This window comes from Gossypium hirsutum, chromosome D04 (assembly GCF_007990345.1).
Source record: "Gossypium hirsutum isolate 1008001.06 chromosome D04, Gossypium_hirsutum_v2.1, whole genome shotgun sequence".
NCBI classification, from domain to species: Eukaryota; Viridiplantae; Streptophyta; class Magnoliopsida; order Malvales; family Malvaceae; genus Gossypium; species Gossypium hirsutum.
The window spans coordinates 41,138,847-41,153,788 of NC_053440.1; the positions used below are offsets into that span (position 1 = coordinate 41,138,847).

Sequence of the window (14,942 nt, forward strand, 5' to 3'; positions counted from 1 at the left end):
GGGAGAAATAAAAAATGAGCTTTTGCAAACCTCAAAGATAGAGTCTGAAGTTGAATCCTCTCGTGGAATACACATGTTCTCTCGGTAGGGGGTAGGGAAGTTTTTATTCCAAGCTTTGCCCACGTATGCAATGATATATTTCTTATTACCTAGGTCGTTTTGCAACGAACTTGAAGCTATACTGGCTAGGTTTTGGTGGCAAAAGTCAACTGAGAAGAGGGGTATTCATTGGTGTACGTGGTCTTCGCTATGTGAGTTGTAAGGGGATCGTGGGATAGGCTTTCGAGATCTTTCAGAATTTAATATTACCTTGTTGGTGAAGCAGGGTTGGCACTTGTTAATGCAACCTATATCGTTGGTTGGGCAAATTTTTAAAGCAAAGTATTACCTAAATTTGGGGTTTCTTAGTGCACAGTTGGGCTTAAATTCGTCTTTTGCATGGAGAATTATATGGAGTGCTCGCAGACTTTTAGAGAAAGGGCTAAGGTGGAAAGTGGGTTCGGGTAGGAGGATTTCTCTTTGGGATGAGTACTGGCTTCCAGGTCCAGTTCCTCAGAGGATTCAGCCACTCAGGTGAGTCATCTTAGATAGGTCTGGGATCTTATGTTGCCTGATGAAATGGCATGGAATGTGGGGTTGATTGACTCTGTTTTCTTAGCTGATGAAGCCATGCTTATTAAAAGTATTCCTCTCAACTTTCCCCCAAGATGATTGTGTAGTTTGGGGAGGTAAACGCTCGGGTATTTACAGTGTTCGTAGTGGCTATCGTCTATTACTCAGGCCTCCTATTTCACAATCGTTGGACCAAAAGTTATTTAAACAGATTTGGCTGCTCTCATGCCCTCCGAAAATAGAGATTGCGATGTGAATTTTTTTAAGCTCCTTTCTGCATACAAAATTGTGTTTGTATAGCCAGAGAACCGCAAATGATCCCCAGTGCCCTAGATGCAATCAAGCTGTTGAGGATGTGAATCATGCCTTACGCTTTTGTGAAAGACATGTGGGTAACTTTGCAATATGTCAACCCGATAAGCAACAACCAAATGGGTTTCCATGAGTGGCTTTCATGGATGTTTGAAAACTACTCTGTCTAAATGAACAGAAATTGCAATTACATTGTGGGCTATCTGGTATGCCCAGAACAAGTTAGTGCATGAGGATACAAAGCAGGGGGTGGGGGAGTTAGTAGTCTTCATCCGTGGCTATTGCGCAGAGCTCGCTATTTTGGCTACTAGTGCTCTTCGATCGATTCCATCCACTATTGTTCACTGGTCCCTCTCACCGGTGAATGTTGTTAAGGTCAATGTTGATGATGGTTGTATCCTTGCACAGAGGAAAGTATGTTTGGAGGTTATCACTAAAGATGAATATGGGCAAATACTGGGAGCGTGTAGTTGGCTTACCAATCAAGTGTCAACGGTGTTTGCTGCTGAAGCGCTTGCAGTGGTTTGTGGTCTCCGTTTTGCTTATGACATGGGCTTTCTGTTGGTGATGTTAGATGGAGACTCTAAGTCAGTCATTGATAAAATTAATGATAGTCTGGAGGATCTTTCGAAGATAAGTGCACTCATCTGGGAAGCCAAGGAAGTTTCAAAGTTCTTTAGGGACTCTCGCTTCAGGTACATCGCCCGATAGGGGAACAGGGCTGTGTATGCAATGGCTCAGGATGGTTACTACGTGGGGAGGATCATTTTTGGTTGGAAGAAGCCCCAGCACTGGTCGTCGCTGCTGTCGATGAAGATCGAAGGCTAGTGGATCCACCTTAGATTTGTCTCTGGGTGCTTTTGTTGTGGGGATTTTTGTTTCATTGTTGTTCCCCCGTTGTTTTTTATGCTCAAACAAGTCTGTTCAATGCTAGATTTTGTTGTGGGGATTTGTCTCTGTTTGCTGTTGGGTGGGTTGTTTAGTTTCTTCTTTGTGGTAGTTTGTTTAGCTTCTGCTTTTTTACTTTTGTTCTGGTTGTTTTACTTTTAATCAATGTGACCGAACTTTCATTCAAAAAAAAACTTCATTCTTTTGTGACGAGTGACTTTGTCACAAACACTCAATCTTTTTTGTGATCTTTTTTTTTTGTTATAGGAACGTCACAAAAATTTCTATGATCATCTTTTTGTCACAATAACTTTTTTTTTTTTAAATATAGTCACTGAAATCATGAAGAATAGTAAGGAACATAAGTGTCACAAATTTCATTATATTACTAAAATTACTTTTCATGAAATTAATTATTATCATCATTAAAAAGTTTATATATAAAAATTATATTTTTGGCCCACTATCATAATTAATATTGTCAAAAATACATACAAATGGAAACAAAGTAATAGTAAATAATAATACTTTTTCCTAAAAAAATAAATAAAAATAATTTTCATTCATTAAATTTAAAAAATATCTTATTATTTTTATAATTAACAAAAATGATCACTATTTCAAATTACAACTTTCCATCATCTAATCATCTTTTTGTTCAAGGAATAAAAGAAAGAAAAATAATAACAATGATCATGCCTGACTCCCAAGTTTCAATTTCAAGAAATCACTCGGGCTATTTTACTCATCTAACCCAAAAAAATTTAATATTTATAAAAATGATCCTGGTTCAAAAATATTCACTAAAATAACCTGAAATGAATAGTAAATTTGGGTTTTGGGAACCCAATGACCAGCACCACCTTGTGTTTTGGCCCCATCATTACCTGATAATTATGTCAGGCTTTAAAAAATATAAATTTTTTGAGTTTGGGACATGAATGGCCAGCACCAGGGTATTTTTTTAAATCGTATCACATTGGTATACAAAAATACCAGTATTTGAAAAAAAATTTGGTTTTGGCCATGTAATGGCCGGCACTAGAGTCATTTAAATTTTTTTTTTGGGTGCAGGACAATAAATGACCGGAACCAAGTACATTTTTCGGGTCCCAATGCAATTTTTTTTACTTTGGGACACTGATGGCCTGCACCAGCGTCATTTAAAAAAAAATTTGGGTACTGGCCAGTAGATGGTCGACACTAAGTACATTTTTCAGGTCCCCAGGCATTTTTTTACTTTGGGACACTAATGGCCGGCACCACCTTTTTTAGGTATCGAATTTTTGTTTTTGTTTTTGGGACACCAATGACCAGCACCAACTTTATCAGGTTAAATAAATTATTTTTTATTTTGGAACATTGATGGCCGACACCAAGTATTAAAATATTAGTTTTCTTAATTTTGGGAATCAGATGGCCTGCACCAAATTTATCAGATATATATAGGTGTTTTGTCTTCCATTTGAGTTTTTGTTTGCTTTATTAGTTGAAAATCAAGATTGAAAATATCAGTTTTTTCTTTGTTGAGAATGAAGCAAAAATTTTTTAAGATGAGTTCCCAGATTTTGTTTGTTTATGTTCATTTCAATGGAGAAATGATAAATACAACTGAAGAAGGCTGTATATTTCAAAGTCGAAAAAAATAGGAATGAGATTTAACAAGCGTGTTTCGTTGGCGGATTTAAAACGAAAAATCAGTACAAAGATAGCAACCCGTTGCGGAAAGCAAATGTTGAGACTGTTTTACAAATTTTTGGTTTCAACAGGTCCGCTCAAGTTATCAAAAATGAAGCTTGAAGATGATGATGATCTAGGGACAATAATAGCAATTTATTGCCCCCCGATATTGAAAATCCCAGCCCGATTGAGTTGTTCGCGGAGATAGCTGAACCAGATCTATTCAAGTTATAATTCCAACAAGCCAGCGTATTGGAATTGATTTTGATCTTAATGTCTCCTGGGAAGATCAGTCGGGTTGTGGACGGTTAATGCCAACTCCCAAAAATCTAAACATCGGTCGATGTTCGTATAACATCCCAAACTCGTGTACTCGTCTAGAAATCCATCTAGAGGTGTTGGTCACCATAGAAGATGGTGATGAAGGGTCTGATAATGGTGATCAGTCCCACCATGATCCTAACAATGATTTTAGTGACCCTGATTTGGATGACATCCTTGAAGACATAGACGAAGAAGGCCCGATGGAGGGTGAAAATGCAAACCCCTATTCGATCAGGAACACGGGCCCTAGTATAGTTATAAGAAATAACCTAGGGTCCTTCATGACCGACGTGAATCTTGATGCGGCTCTTGCACGCCAGTTCCCAAAATATACAAACATTGTGCCAGCTCACCTCTTGATAATGAATTCGACGATGAAGAGTTGTTCGTGGGACAATAATTTGATAACAAGAAAGACTGTTTACATGCTATAAAACAACTTAGCTTGAAGTTAGGTGTGAATTATAAAGTAATGAAGTCAACGCAGTCTTTGTACGTAGGAGAATGTTGGAAAGCCTCAAGTGGGTGTAACTAGAGTGCTCGAGCCGCGTTAATGCAGCAGAAACAAATGTGGATGATAAGGAAACTAGAAGGTCTACACACATGCACGTCTGCTCATATGTTACTAGACCATTGAAAGCTAGATGCAAAAACTATATGCAACTGCATCATCCCTTTGGTGAAAGAGTCGCCCACCATTCAGGTGTCGGTCATTATTACGGACCAGCAAGCTCGATTCAAATATAAAGTGACATACCGAAAGGCATGGTGGGCAACGCAAATAGCGATGCAAGAGTTGTATGGTGACTGGGATGCGTCATACAACGAGCTTCAATGGTGGATAGCTGGGATGTGTGAGTATGTGCCCGAGACAATGACTAATTTGTAAACACTACCATATAAAGGCCCGAATGGGGAGATACAACTGGGGAAATAAGTTTTTCACCAATTTTTTTGTATGTTCGAGCCGTGTGTTAGGGCCTTCCCTCATTGTAAGCTAATGGTGCAGGTGGATGGGACCTGGTTGTACGAAAAATACATGCAATACTCCTGATTGTTGTTGCACAAGATGGCAACCGAAATGTACTTTCAACCGCTTTCGCCATCGTGGAGTGTGAGTGCTTCGAGTCTTGAGAAATTTTCCTCAGAAATCTGCGGAGGGACATTGTCAGAGAAGACAACATTTGCTTTATATCAGATAGATTGAAAGGATTACTTGCTACGATAAGGCGATCGGAGGTTCTGTGGAGATCTATTTATTGCATCCGACATATCGCGGTAAACTTCCACAGAGATTATAAGAATAAAGATCATTGGTAAAAAATATTGGGCGTATTTATTTCAAAAATTCCTTTTCAAATTTTTTCAGCCTGTAAGTTTTTAAAATACTGATTCCAAATTGCATATGCAACTCATGAGTGAGAACCGCGAAGATTCAGGCAGAAGTTCACGAGGCTTGAATCTCAGATGCCATCTTTACCAATAGATCTCCGGACATGGTTGGGTAGCATGGAGAACTGGCAATAGACTCAAAGTTATGACGAGGGGTTTCGATATGGGCAGATGACGACCAACCTAGTAGAGACTGTCAACTATGTATTGAGGCGCACACGTCATCTACCGATTTCTGCTATTTTCTCAGCAACATTCTATAGGTTGGCCACATTGATGCCTAGGATGGGGTTGAGACAAGCTAAGCAGATCAAGGTCGGGCACGTGTACGTTGAGACCGTCCGAAAGGCCATGGCGGTAAATAGTTGAAGGGCGCAAACAATGAACGCAAAATTGTATTCGCTTGACTTGGAGACTTTCTGAGTTCAAGAGTACATTGGCCGTCGCTCGGGTCTTCCACCTAGGTCGTACGTAGTTGATCTGCGAAACAGGCGCTACGAGTGCGGGATATTTCAGACTCTCTGATATCCGTGTGCGCATGTTCATGCAGCGTGTGCGAGAGCAAACTTAAATGTTGAACAATTCATAGACGAAATCTACATTGTGTATATGGGGGAACGAATTTCCTGTAATCCTCGATATTTCAAACTGGGAAGTTCCACCGCCTGCTTTCGAGATGATGCTTGACTGTAGTCTCCGTAGACATCTTAAAGGTCGACCACAATCGACGAGAATTCGAAATGACATGGTAGTCAGGGAGACGGGTGAACCCAAACTGTGCACTGTGTGTCGAACATCCGGACACAACTGATCAACTTGCCCACATTGTGTCTATATTTCCTGTCAATCGTCTCGTAATGCCAGACTCGAAAATGACAACTGATGTATTATTGAGCGCATGTTCTTGTAAAAACATTATAAAAATATGAAAAATTATACAAATGATTAATAATTAATACATATTTTTTCTTATTCCTAATTTAAAACACGTTAAATTATAATACAATATACATGCATATTTAATTTAAAACACATTAAATTATAATACAATATACATGTATATTTAATTTAAAACACATTAAATTATAATACAATATACATACATATTTGAATTAAAGCACATTAAATTATAATACAATATACATACATGTTTATTTTAAAACACATTAAATTATAATACAATATACATACATATTTATTTTAAAACACATTATATATATTAATTCAACTGAAAATCAAATAAAGTAAAAAGTGAAATGAAAATGAAATTAAAATAGGGAATGAAATGAAATGAAATTCAAATTTAATAAAAATTAAAGAAGGAAAAAAAGATTAATTTAAGGTGACCTGCCAAAAAGGTCTTTTAATGCCGGCACCAAGGCCTGCCAGAGATGGTCTTACATTGCTGGCACTAAGCCTGCCACAGATGGCCTTACATTAGTCAGCACCAAGCTGAAGCCCGCTTACCTGGGCCTGACATGAGGAAAAAAGATGAAATATATAAATTAAATTTAAGTTTTTAATTAAAAAGTGAATAAAGTGAATGAATATGAAATGAAAATAAAGTATAAATTGAAATGAAATTAATTACAATGAGAGAAAAGTTACTATGAAAAAGACGTAAATTAAAATGGAAAAAAGATAATTTAAATGAAATGAGAAAAAAATTAAATTTAAATGGAAAAAAAAGATAATTTAAATGAAATGGAAATGAAATGAAAAAAAAGTTGAAAGGACGGGTCAAGCCTGTGTCAGGCTTGCGGTAGGCCTGGCAAATGGGCTTTTAGTGGCCGGGACCAACAGACGGCCTAGTAGGCACCAGGCCTGCTACGATGTGACTCTATAGGTCAAGCTTAAAAAAAACCCAAAAAAAATGAAATGAGAAAATTTTTGAATTTAAATGAAATTTAAAATTTTGAAATGGAATGATATTTAAATTGAGAAAAAATTTAAATAAAATATGAAAAACTGTAAATAAAATGTAATTGAGAATACTTCTAATTAATATGAAAAAATATGAAATGAATTGAAAAAAAAATTGAATTGAAAAAAAATAAATTGAAATGAGACTACTTGTGATTAATATGATATTTTTTTTATATCAGGAAAAAAATTTTAAATGGAAAACAATTAATGAAATGTAATTTGTAATGAATATGAAATGAAATGTTAAATGAATATGAAATGAAATGAATTTGTAATGATTATGAAATGGAATGAAAGCTTAAATGAAAATAAGTTATAAATTGAAATGAAAAAAAAAACTAAAATGAAAAAAAAAATCTGAGCTACTTGTTATTAATATGAAAAGAAAGATTGAAATGAGAAAAAATTAAATTTAAATGGAAAAAAAGATCATTTAAATGAAATGGAAATGGAAATGGAAATGGAAATGAAAAAAAAGTTGAAATGACGGGTCAGGGCCTGTGTCAGGCCCGCGTTAGCGTCAGGCCAGTCAACAATGGCCAGGAATTAGCCGGCACCAAGCCATTTCAGCCTTCCATTGGCCGGCACTAGCAGGCTAGGCTTGGTGCGACGTGACCTAACAGGTCAATGGCTCAAACAAGTTTTTTTTCCCAATTTTACCTTTGCTTAGCCACTATGGTCCCCCACTATAAATGGGGTACTTCAACCCAAAACTCGATGGACCATAGTGGGGGACCACCGCCGATCACTCGATGGATCCTAATCCTAATACTCTTTTAAATGACAACAACCACATTGCTAAAAATGTGAATAAGGTAAACGAGAAGAAAAATGTCCCGTTTAATTTTAAATATTCATTTAAATTCTTTTTTAAACGAGAAATATAACATTCTATATTTAATATAAATGCAAGATCAGTACCGAATTGTGAGACCCCGGTTGCATGATCCCTATTATTTTCCCAATCGAAGAGTTTTGCCGTATTTAAACGCCGCGAGTTTTGGGGTAGCCGCGTACATTCAGATATCTGAGCTGCGGGCCGATTTAATATCGATCTTAGTTGAAAGATGACGCCCGGAGACACATACGTTCCACCTCTCGTGTGGGGAGGTAACTATTACACTACAAGACGTAGCAGTCCAACTGGGGTTGTCTATAAACGGTGAAGCAGTGACCGGGCTTGGAAAAGTGCTCGATCCATGGGGCACTTGCGAGTGGTTACTTGGAAGAGTGCCCCCCAACGATGAGGAATGACGATTAACCAGTATTAAATTTACCTGGTTAAAAGAAAACTTCCATCATCTTTCGAGCAGTCCAACGCAGATGGACATTATCTACGCTACAAGAGCATTCATTCTGCAACTTATATGTGGGATACTGTTGCGGATGTCAATCAAAATAAAGTCTACATTATGTATCTCCCCTTATTAGAGGATCTTGAGCTTGTCGGAAGATTTAGTTGGGGCTCTGCAGTATTGGTATGCTTATACTGCAAGCTTTGTCGAGCGAAAAAGCTGTCTACGAAAACAATGGGCAGTTGCTGCCTTTTACTATAGTCTTGGGCATTATACCTAATGCCATTTCTGGCATTAGTGAACCACCAACCGTATGTGTGGCCACTCGTGAACAGGTAAATATATAGTTTAATCTTGCCATTTGTTTTTTTAATTGTATAGTATAGTATACTCATTTTTGCATGGAAAAAATAATCTGATAATTTATTCTTTTTTTTAGATGGGCAACTGTACCGGGAATCGGGCGATCGTTCATCGTACCTGTGTACTGTATGATGATTGAGGCTCATTCATGGGATGGCGTAAAATACGCTTCCGAATATTTCTTTTTTAAATACAATATTTGCACAAAAAATTTAACTAATAACGTGTTGTCTATATTATGCACTTTCTATGGATGCCATATGTCGAGGAAAGGATCGCGGTGCTCATACCATCATGGGTTACAGAGCAACAACAGCTGTTCGCGTCAAATGTTCTATTGATTCATTTCATTATGGTAGAGTGGCACGATAGAGTCGGGTATTAAGGCAGTTCGGTTGTGCACAACCTATCCCGAACCCTCCTGTCGATATCAAAAAAGTCCACGGAATGGACAAAAAGGGTTCAAGTCGGGACGCTTTAAATTGGGCAGAAAAAATAAACCGTATATCTTTCTGTGGAATGATCGACATTCGAAACACCCTCTCTTGTATGTCTTAGAGGGAGGGTTCTCTCTTATGCGTGAGTACGCATAATGGTATATGGCACACGGGAAGCCATTTATATTCCAAGGTCGTTATATGCTAATCCAGGAAGACGCGCAACTGGAATCTTCCCGATGGCAACAAAAGAACGCACGACCGCGCTGTAACTGAGTTCCTCCATTCGGGAACTCCGAAATCGATTCTGCTTCGAACCCTGACCCTAAGCCCTAATATGAAGCATCTGGCTCGTCATCATACCACCTGGAGCTCGAGCCCGAGCCTCAATTTCCTCCATTGTTCGAGGATATTTTTAGTGACGACCTCGAGCCTCAACATTCGATACGGTCTGGATCGTCCTCATACCACTTGGAGATCGATCAGGAAGCACGTACACCTACTATTGAGGATATTTTTCCATCGGCACCTTCGGTCACGCAATACCCCTTAACTCCCGATTATGGTGTATATGATTATTTTACTTTTCTAAGTATACCGGACGAGACACTAGAGGCCGGACCGAGCAACTATGAAACGCCTTAGCAAGGTGCATGGCATTGCCGATGGAGGCAGCCGGACAGTTACACGCTAGCGCCAAGGACGTCGCCAAGATCATGCCAATTTTGATTTTTATCTGTAAATATTTACTTTATTTTGTAATTATTATGTTTTTTAATATTAATTTAATTTCTCTAAAATAATTATTTTTTTGAATAAATGACTTTGAAATATTTAATAATAAAATATATAATTCGAATAAGTAATAGTACACAACAAATTAAATTTACAGATACAATAAAATACAAACATTCTGGAATATTAATACACAAAAATATAAAATTAAAACAAAAATAATACGCACTAAATTAAATTTAAACACCCAACAAACTACAAACAGATGGGTAAAATTAATACACGAAAATTTTAAATTCAAACTACATATAATACGGACTAAATTAAATTTAAACCCCCAACAAACTACAAACGGATGGGTAAAATTAGAGCACGAAAATTTTAAATTTAAACTATATATAACACAGACTAAATTAAATTTAAACACCCAACAAACTACAAACAGATGGGTAAAATTAGAGCACGAAAATTTTAAATTCAAACTATATATAACACAGACTAAATTAAATTTAAACACCCAACAAACTACAAACAAATGGGTAAAATTAATACATGAAAATTTTAAATTCAAACTACATATAATACAGACTAAATTAAATTTACAGATACAAAAAAAATACAAACATTCTAAGAAATTAATACACGAAAATATAAAAATTAAACCTTAAACCCTAAACAACTACATTAAATTTACATATATAAAAAAATACAAACATTCTAAAGAAATAATACAATTATTTTGAATAGTAGTTTCTTCACAATTAGTCGTCTTTTACTTAAATCAGGTCTACGTTTCATCAGTACCCCACTTATAAGTTGCGGAATAAACGCTCTTGCACCATAGATAATGTCCATCTGCGTTGGACATCTCGGTTAGCCATCTATGGCGCAAAAAATCATCCTACCCTTAATGGCATAACCTTTACGGTTGACGGGACAATATATTATTCAATTCCGTTAAAACATGACAGTATATAATTTAACCCCGAAATTTGGTTGTACACTACAAAAAACTCCCATCTGCAATCCACTACAAAAAAAGTCATTTGATGATACACTACAAAACACTCTCATTTTGATGGCTCTCTCAAAAAAAAATTTCTCATCCATTTACACTATCAGAACCCAAACCACCCCCTATATACAGAGTGAGGGGAGGTTACGGTCATCTAATTCCCAAAATTAAGAAAACTAATTTTTTAATACTTAGTGCTAGCAATCAGTGTTCCAAAATAATAATAAAAATTTAATCTGATAAAGTTGGTGCCGGCCATCAGTGTCCCAAAGTAAAAAAAAGTGCATTGGGACCCGAAAAATGTACTTTGTGTCGGCCATCTACTGGCCAGCATCCAAATCTTTTTTTAAATGACACTGTACCGGCGATCAGTGTCCCAAAGTAAAAAAAAAAGTGCATTGGGACCCGAAAAATGTACTTGGTGCCGGTCATCTACTGGCCAGCACCCAATTTTTTTTAAATGATTCTGGTGCCGGCTATTACATGGCCAAAACCAGTTTTTTTTTAAATACTGGTATTTTTGCATACCAATATGATACGATTTAAAAAAATGCCCTGGTGCCGGCCATTCATGTCCCAAACTCAAAAAAATTATTTTTTTGAAAACCTGACACAATCATTAGGTAATGATGAGGCCAAAACACAAGGTGATGCCGGCCATTGGGTTCCCAAAACCTAAATTTACTGTTCATATCAAGTAATTTTGGTGAATATTTTTGAACCAAATGTTATTTTTGTAAATATTAAATTTTTTGGGTTAGATAAGTAAAATAACCAATTATTCGATATCAATCCAAATTCTTTGTAAGGAACACATAGCTGGGATTAAACTTTTATTGTTAGAAGTTAGATAATATATTTTGTACATTACAATCAACAATAAAATATATAGAGCTCTTTATTTTGACAAATAAAAAACTCTGATGAAACATTCAGGTAAAAATAGACGCTATTTGAACAATTCTACGCTCAAACTTTGTATAAAAAAGTTATATTTCATATATATATATATAACTAACTCCACTTAAAACTTTTTTTTTTGAACTTTTAAAACTATATGTCATGAAGTCCTCTAAATACAGCATTTTCCGGGTTTCCTCATCATTACGCAGACAAGCTATTTTAGGAAATGTTTGCTTGACAGAGCAGAGCATGCGAATTTTGGAAATGAGTAGTTCCAAAATAGGCAAGCAATTGACATAATGATTATGGGTATTTAACTCAATTAACTTTGCTCGCAGTAGAGCAACCAGTTCAGTTCCAAAACTATCTTTCGTGTATGCTCTGATATTGGTGAATGTCATTAAACACTCGTTACCCTTGCATTACATTTATTCCTTTGAGAAAATGGGAACAAATAGAGATGGCTGTAATGGCGCAAAAGCATATTATAGCACAAATGATGTTCTTTCATTAATAGAAAAAAATTTGAATATAATAGTAGTAAAGATTTAAAAAAATAAAAATCACATGTTTTTTTTATTCTTCTGCTGTATACCAGAATCATGGCTACAATAGTAACCATTTGCTGAAATTTTAATGTAACCAAACCAAGCTAGGCCTTTGGTTTAAGAGGCTTGACAATCTCCCAAGTGAAATCTTTGTCATCACGTCCAAAATGACCGTAAGCAGCAGTCTTTTGGTACCTAAATTTGCCTCCCCTCTTCAAATCAAGATTGATAGAGATCATCCCTGGCCTGAAGTCAAAGCTCTCCTTAATCAATTGCAATATATCCTTGTCTGGGATCTTGCCTGTCTTGTATGTGTCAACGAATACCGACAATGGTTCAGGCACACCGATTGCATAGGATACTTGCACGATACAGCGGCGTGCAAGTCCTGAGGCCACAACACTCTTTGCTGCTTGCCTAACAATGTATGCACCACTACGGTCCACCTTTGTAGGATCCTTTCCAGAGAAGGCACCTCCACCATGAGCACCCCACCCACCATAGGTATCAATAATTATCTTTCGGCCAGTGAGTCCTGCATCTCCATGTGGTCCACCGATTACAAACCTACCAGATGGGTTGAGATGGAAAATGGTTTTGTCATCGAGATACTTCGCAGGAATAACAGGCTTAATAACATGTTCTTTCAAATCTGCATGGATCTTCTCATTGGTGACAGTCTCATCATGTTGGGTTGAAATGAGAATTGTGTGAACACGAATGGGGACCATGGCTCCACCCTCATTAAGATACTCAACAGTCACTTGGGTTTTACCGTCAGGCCTCAACCATGGGCATGTCTTGTTCTTCCTCACTTCAGTGAGCCTGGCGCCGAGCTTGGTTGCAAGCACATGGGTTAGAGGCATAAACTCAGGGGTTTCATCAGTGGCATAACCGAACATGTGACCCTGGTCACCAGCCCCAATTTCCTCAGGCTTCTTGGTGAGGTGACCATGAACTCCTTGAGCAATATCAGGGCTCTGTTGCTCAATGTTAACTAGAACTTTGCAGTTGTCAGCATCAAGGCCAACATCAGCTGATATGAACCCTATACCTCTGCAAGTATCACGAACGATTTTCTCATAGTCAACTTTAGCCTTGGTTGTGATCTCGCCAAAGACCATAACCATGTTTGTCTTGGTACAAGTTTCACAAGCTACTTTGCTTTCTGGGTCTTGTTCTAGGCATGCATCAAGAATAGCATCTGAAACCTGGTCGCAAATCTTGTCGGGGTGGCCTTCATTGACAGATTCGGAAGTGAATAGGAAGGTGTCCATATCGACTTTGACCACATCATAAGGCACTAAATTAATGCTCCTTAAAGTGAAAATTTTAGTTGAAAAACAACAAATTTAACAGACCACACCTCAAAGTCTTATGGTAATAAAATCTAAAAAAAGAAGCAAATATCCTCATCAGACTTGAATTCAACTTCAAAATTTCACTCTATGACAAATTAAAGCATTATTTCATTGTAAATATACTTGCTTTCTACATTATCAAAAGTTTCTGAGAATAAATTTTATTTTCATGTTAGAGTAAAAGATTAAATATACAATTAAACTACAAAGACAATAAAAATGATTATTATTCACGAAACAAAAAAAAAATACAATTTATTTCAACATATAATCAACTTTTGCATCCAAATTACATTCTTGTTTTTAGGTTGGGGGGGGGGGAGCAAAGCAACCAAAAAGAACAATTCAACATTAGTTACCTAGGGATTTATGAAATCGAGCAATTTATGGACATAACAAAACATAGAGAGATCAGTAGCATTCGAAAGCTACAACTTTTATAGATGAACCAAATATTATCCTTAATTTCACAAATCTGATGAACAAAAACAGAATCAAGAGTTTAATTATTAAAGAAAAAAAAGCTCATTCTCAAACGAAATGAATCCCACTTCCATTTATAATAAAAAAAGGAAATCATGATAATATTCAAATCGATCTGTTCAAAGCATTTTATTGTGAAGGAAAAAGAAAGAGAGAAAGGAAAGGGAGCGGTACCTTTCAATGAGATCTGAAAGAAGAGATTGAAAATGGAAAGAGGAAGAGAGGAGAGGGAATTGAAGTGAAGGGAGAAATGGGATATTATTTATAGGACTGAAAGACGAATCGTTTGATTCGCTCTTAATCACTCGCGATTCCCCGCCCTTTTCGGTGTTTGGCTCTTCCCCTGCTTTTCTCCACCCCCATATTGTATTATCTCCTGCTTCTCGTCACAAATTTTTTCAAACAATCTTGACCCTTTAAAATTTGACTATTTCTGGACGACGAAATTGGAGGGCAGAGATTGGATCTTGTATCAATATTTTGTACATTCAAGTTCTCTTTCACGTTGATGTTGGGTCCAATTATATCAATCCTTTACAAGTAAAAGAAGTTGCATTAAATTTAGGGATAATTCTTGTTTGATCCTCTAACTTTATAAGGTAAATTATTTTAACCCTTTATTTAATTTTTTGCTTCTTTCAACTCTTTAACTTACGTTGCTTATCAAA

At 36.6% G+C, this 14,942-nt stretch overlaps 1 protein-coding gene across 4 annotated transcripts; it reads right to left on the reverse strand.

Moving 5' to 3' along the window:
* Nucleotides 1–12,370: 12,370 nt before the first annotated feature.
* On the reverse strand, nucleotides 12,371–14,635 carry LOC107899476 (S-adenosylmethionine synthase 3). 4 transcript variants are annotated; one of them, XM_016825199.2, is made up of 2 exons: nucleotides 14,449–14,635; nucleotides 12,371–13,747 (listed from the first exon to the last, which is right to left on the reverse strand). In XM_016825199.2, exon 2 carries the CDS (start codon nucleotides 13,705–13,707, stop codon nucleotides 12,535–12,537), a length of 1,173 nt encoding a protein of 390 aa, XP_016680688.1. In that variant the 5' UTR covers nucleotides 13,708–13,747; nucleotides 14,449–14,635; the 3' UTR covers nucleotides 12,371–12,534. The 4 variants fall into 4 exon arrangements, with proteins under 4 accessions (XP_016680688.1, XP_016680686.1, XP_016680689.1 ...); XM_016825197.2 differs by having other exon boundaries at nucleotides 12,371–13,712; nucleotides 14,449–14,605; XM_016825200.2 differs by having other exon boundaries at nucleotides 12,371–13,733; nucleotides 14,449–14,593.
* Between the last annotated feature and the right edge of the window lie 307 nt (nucleotides 14,636–14,942).

What these genes read in the sequence shown, in the direction of transcription:
- LOC107899476 (XM_016825199.2), bottom strand. Translation starts at nt 13,707, where the DNA reads ATGGACACCTTCCTATTCACTTCCGAATCTGTCAATGAAGGCCACCCC.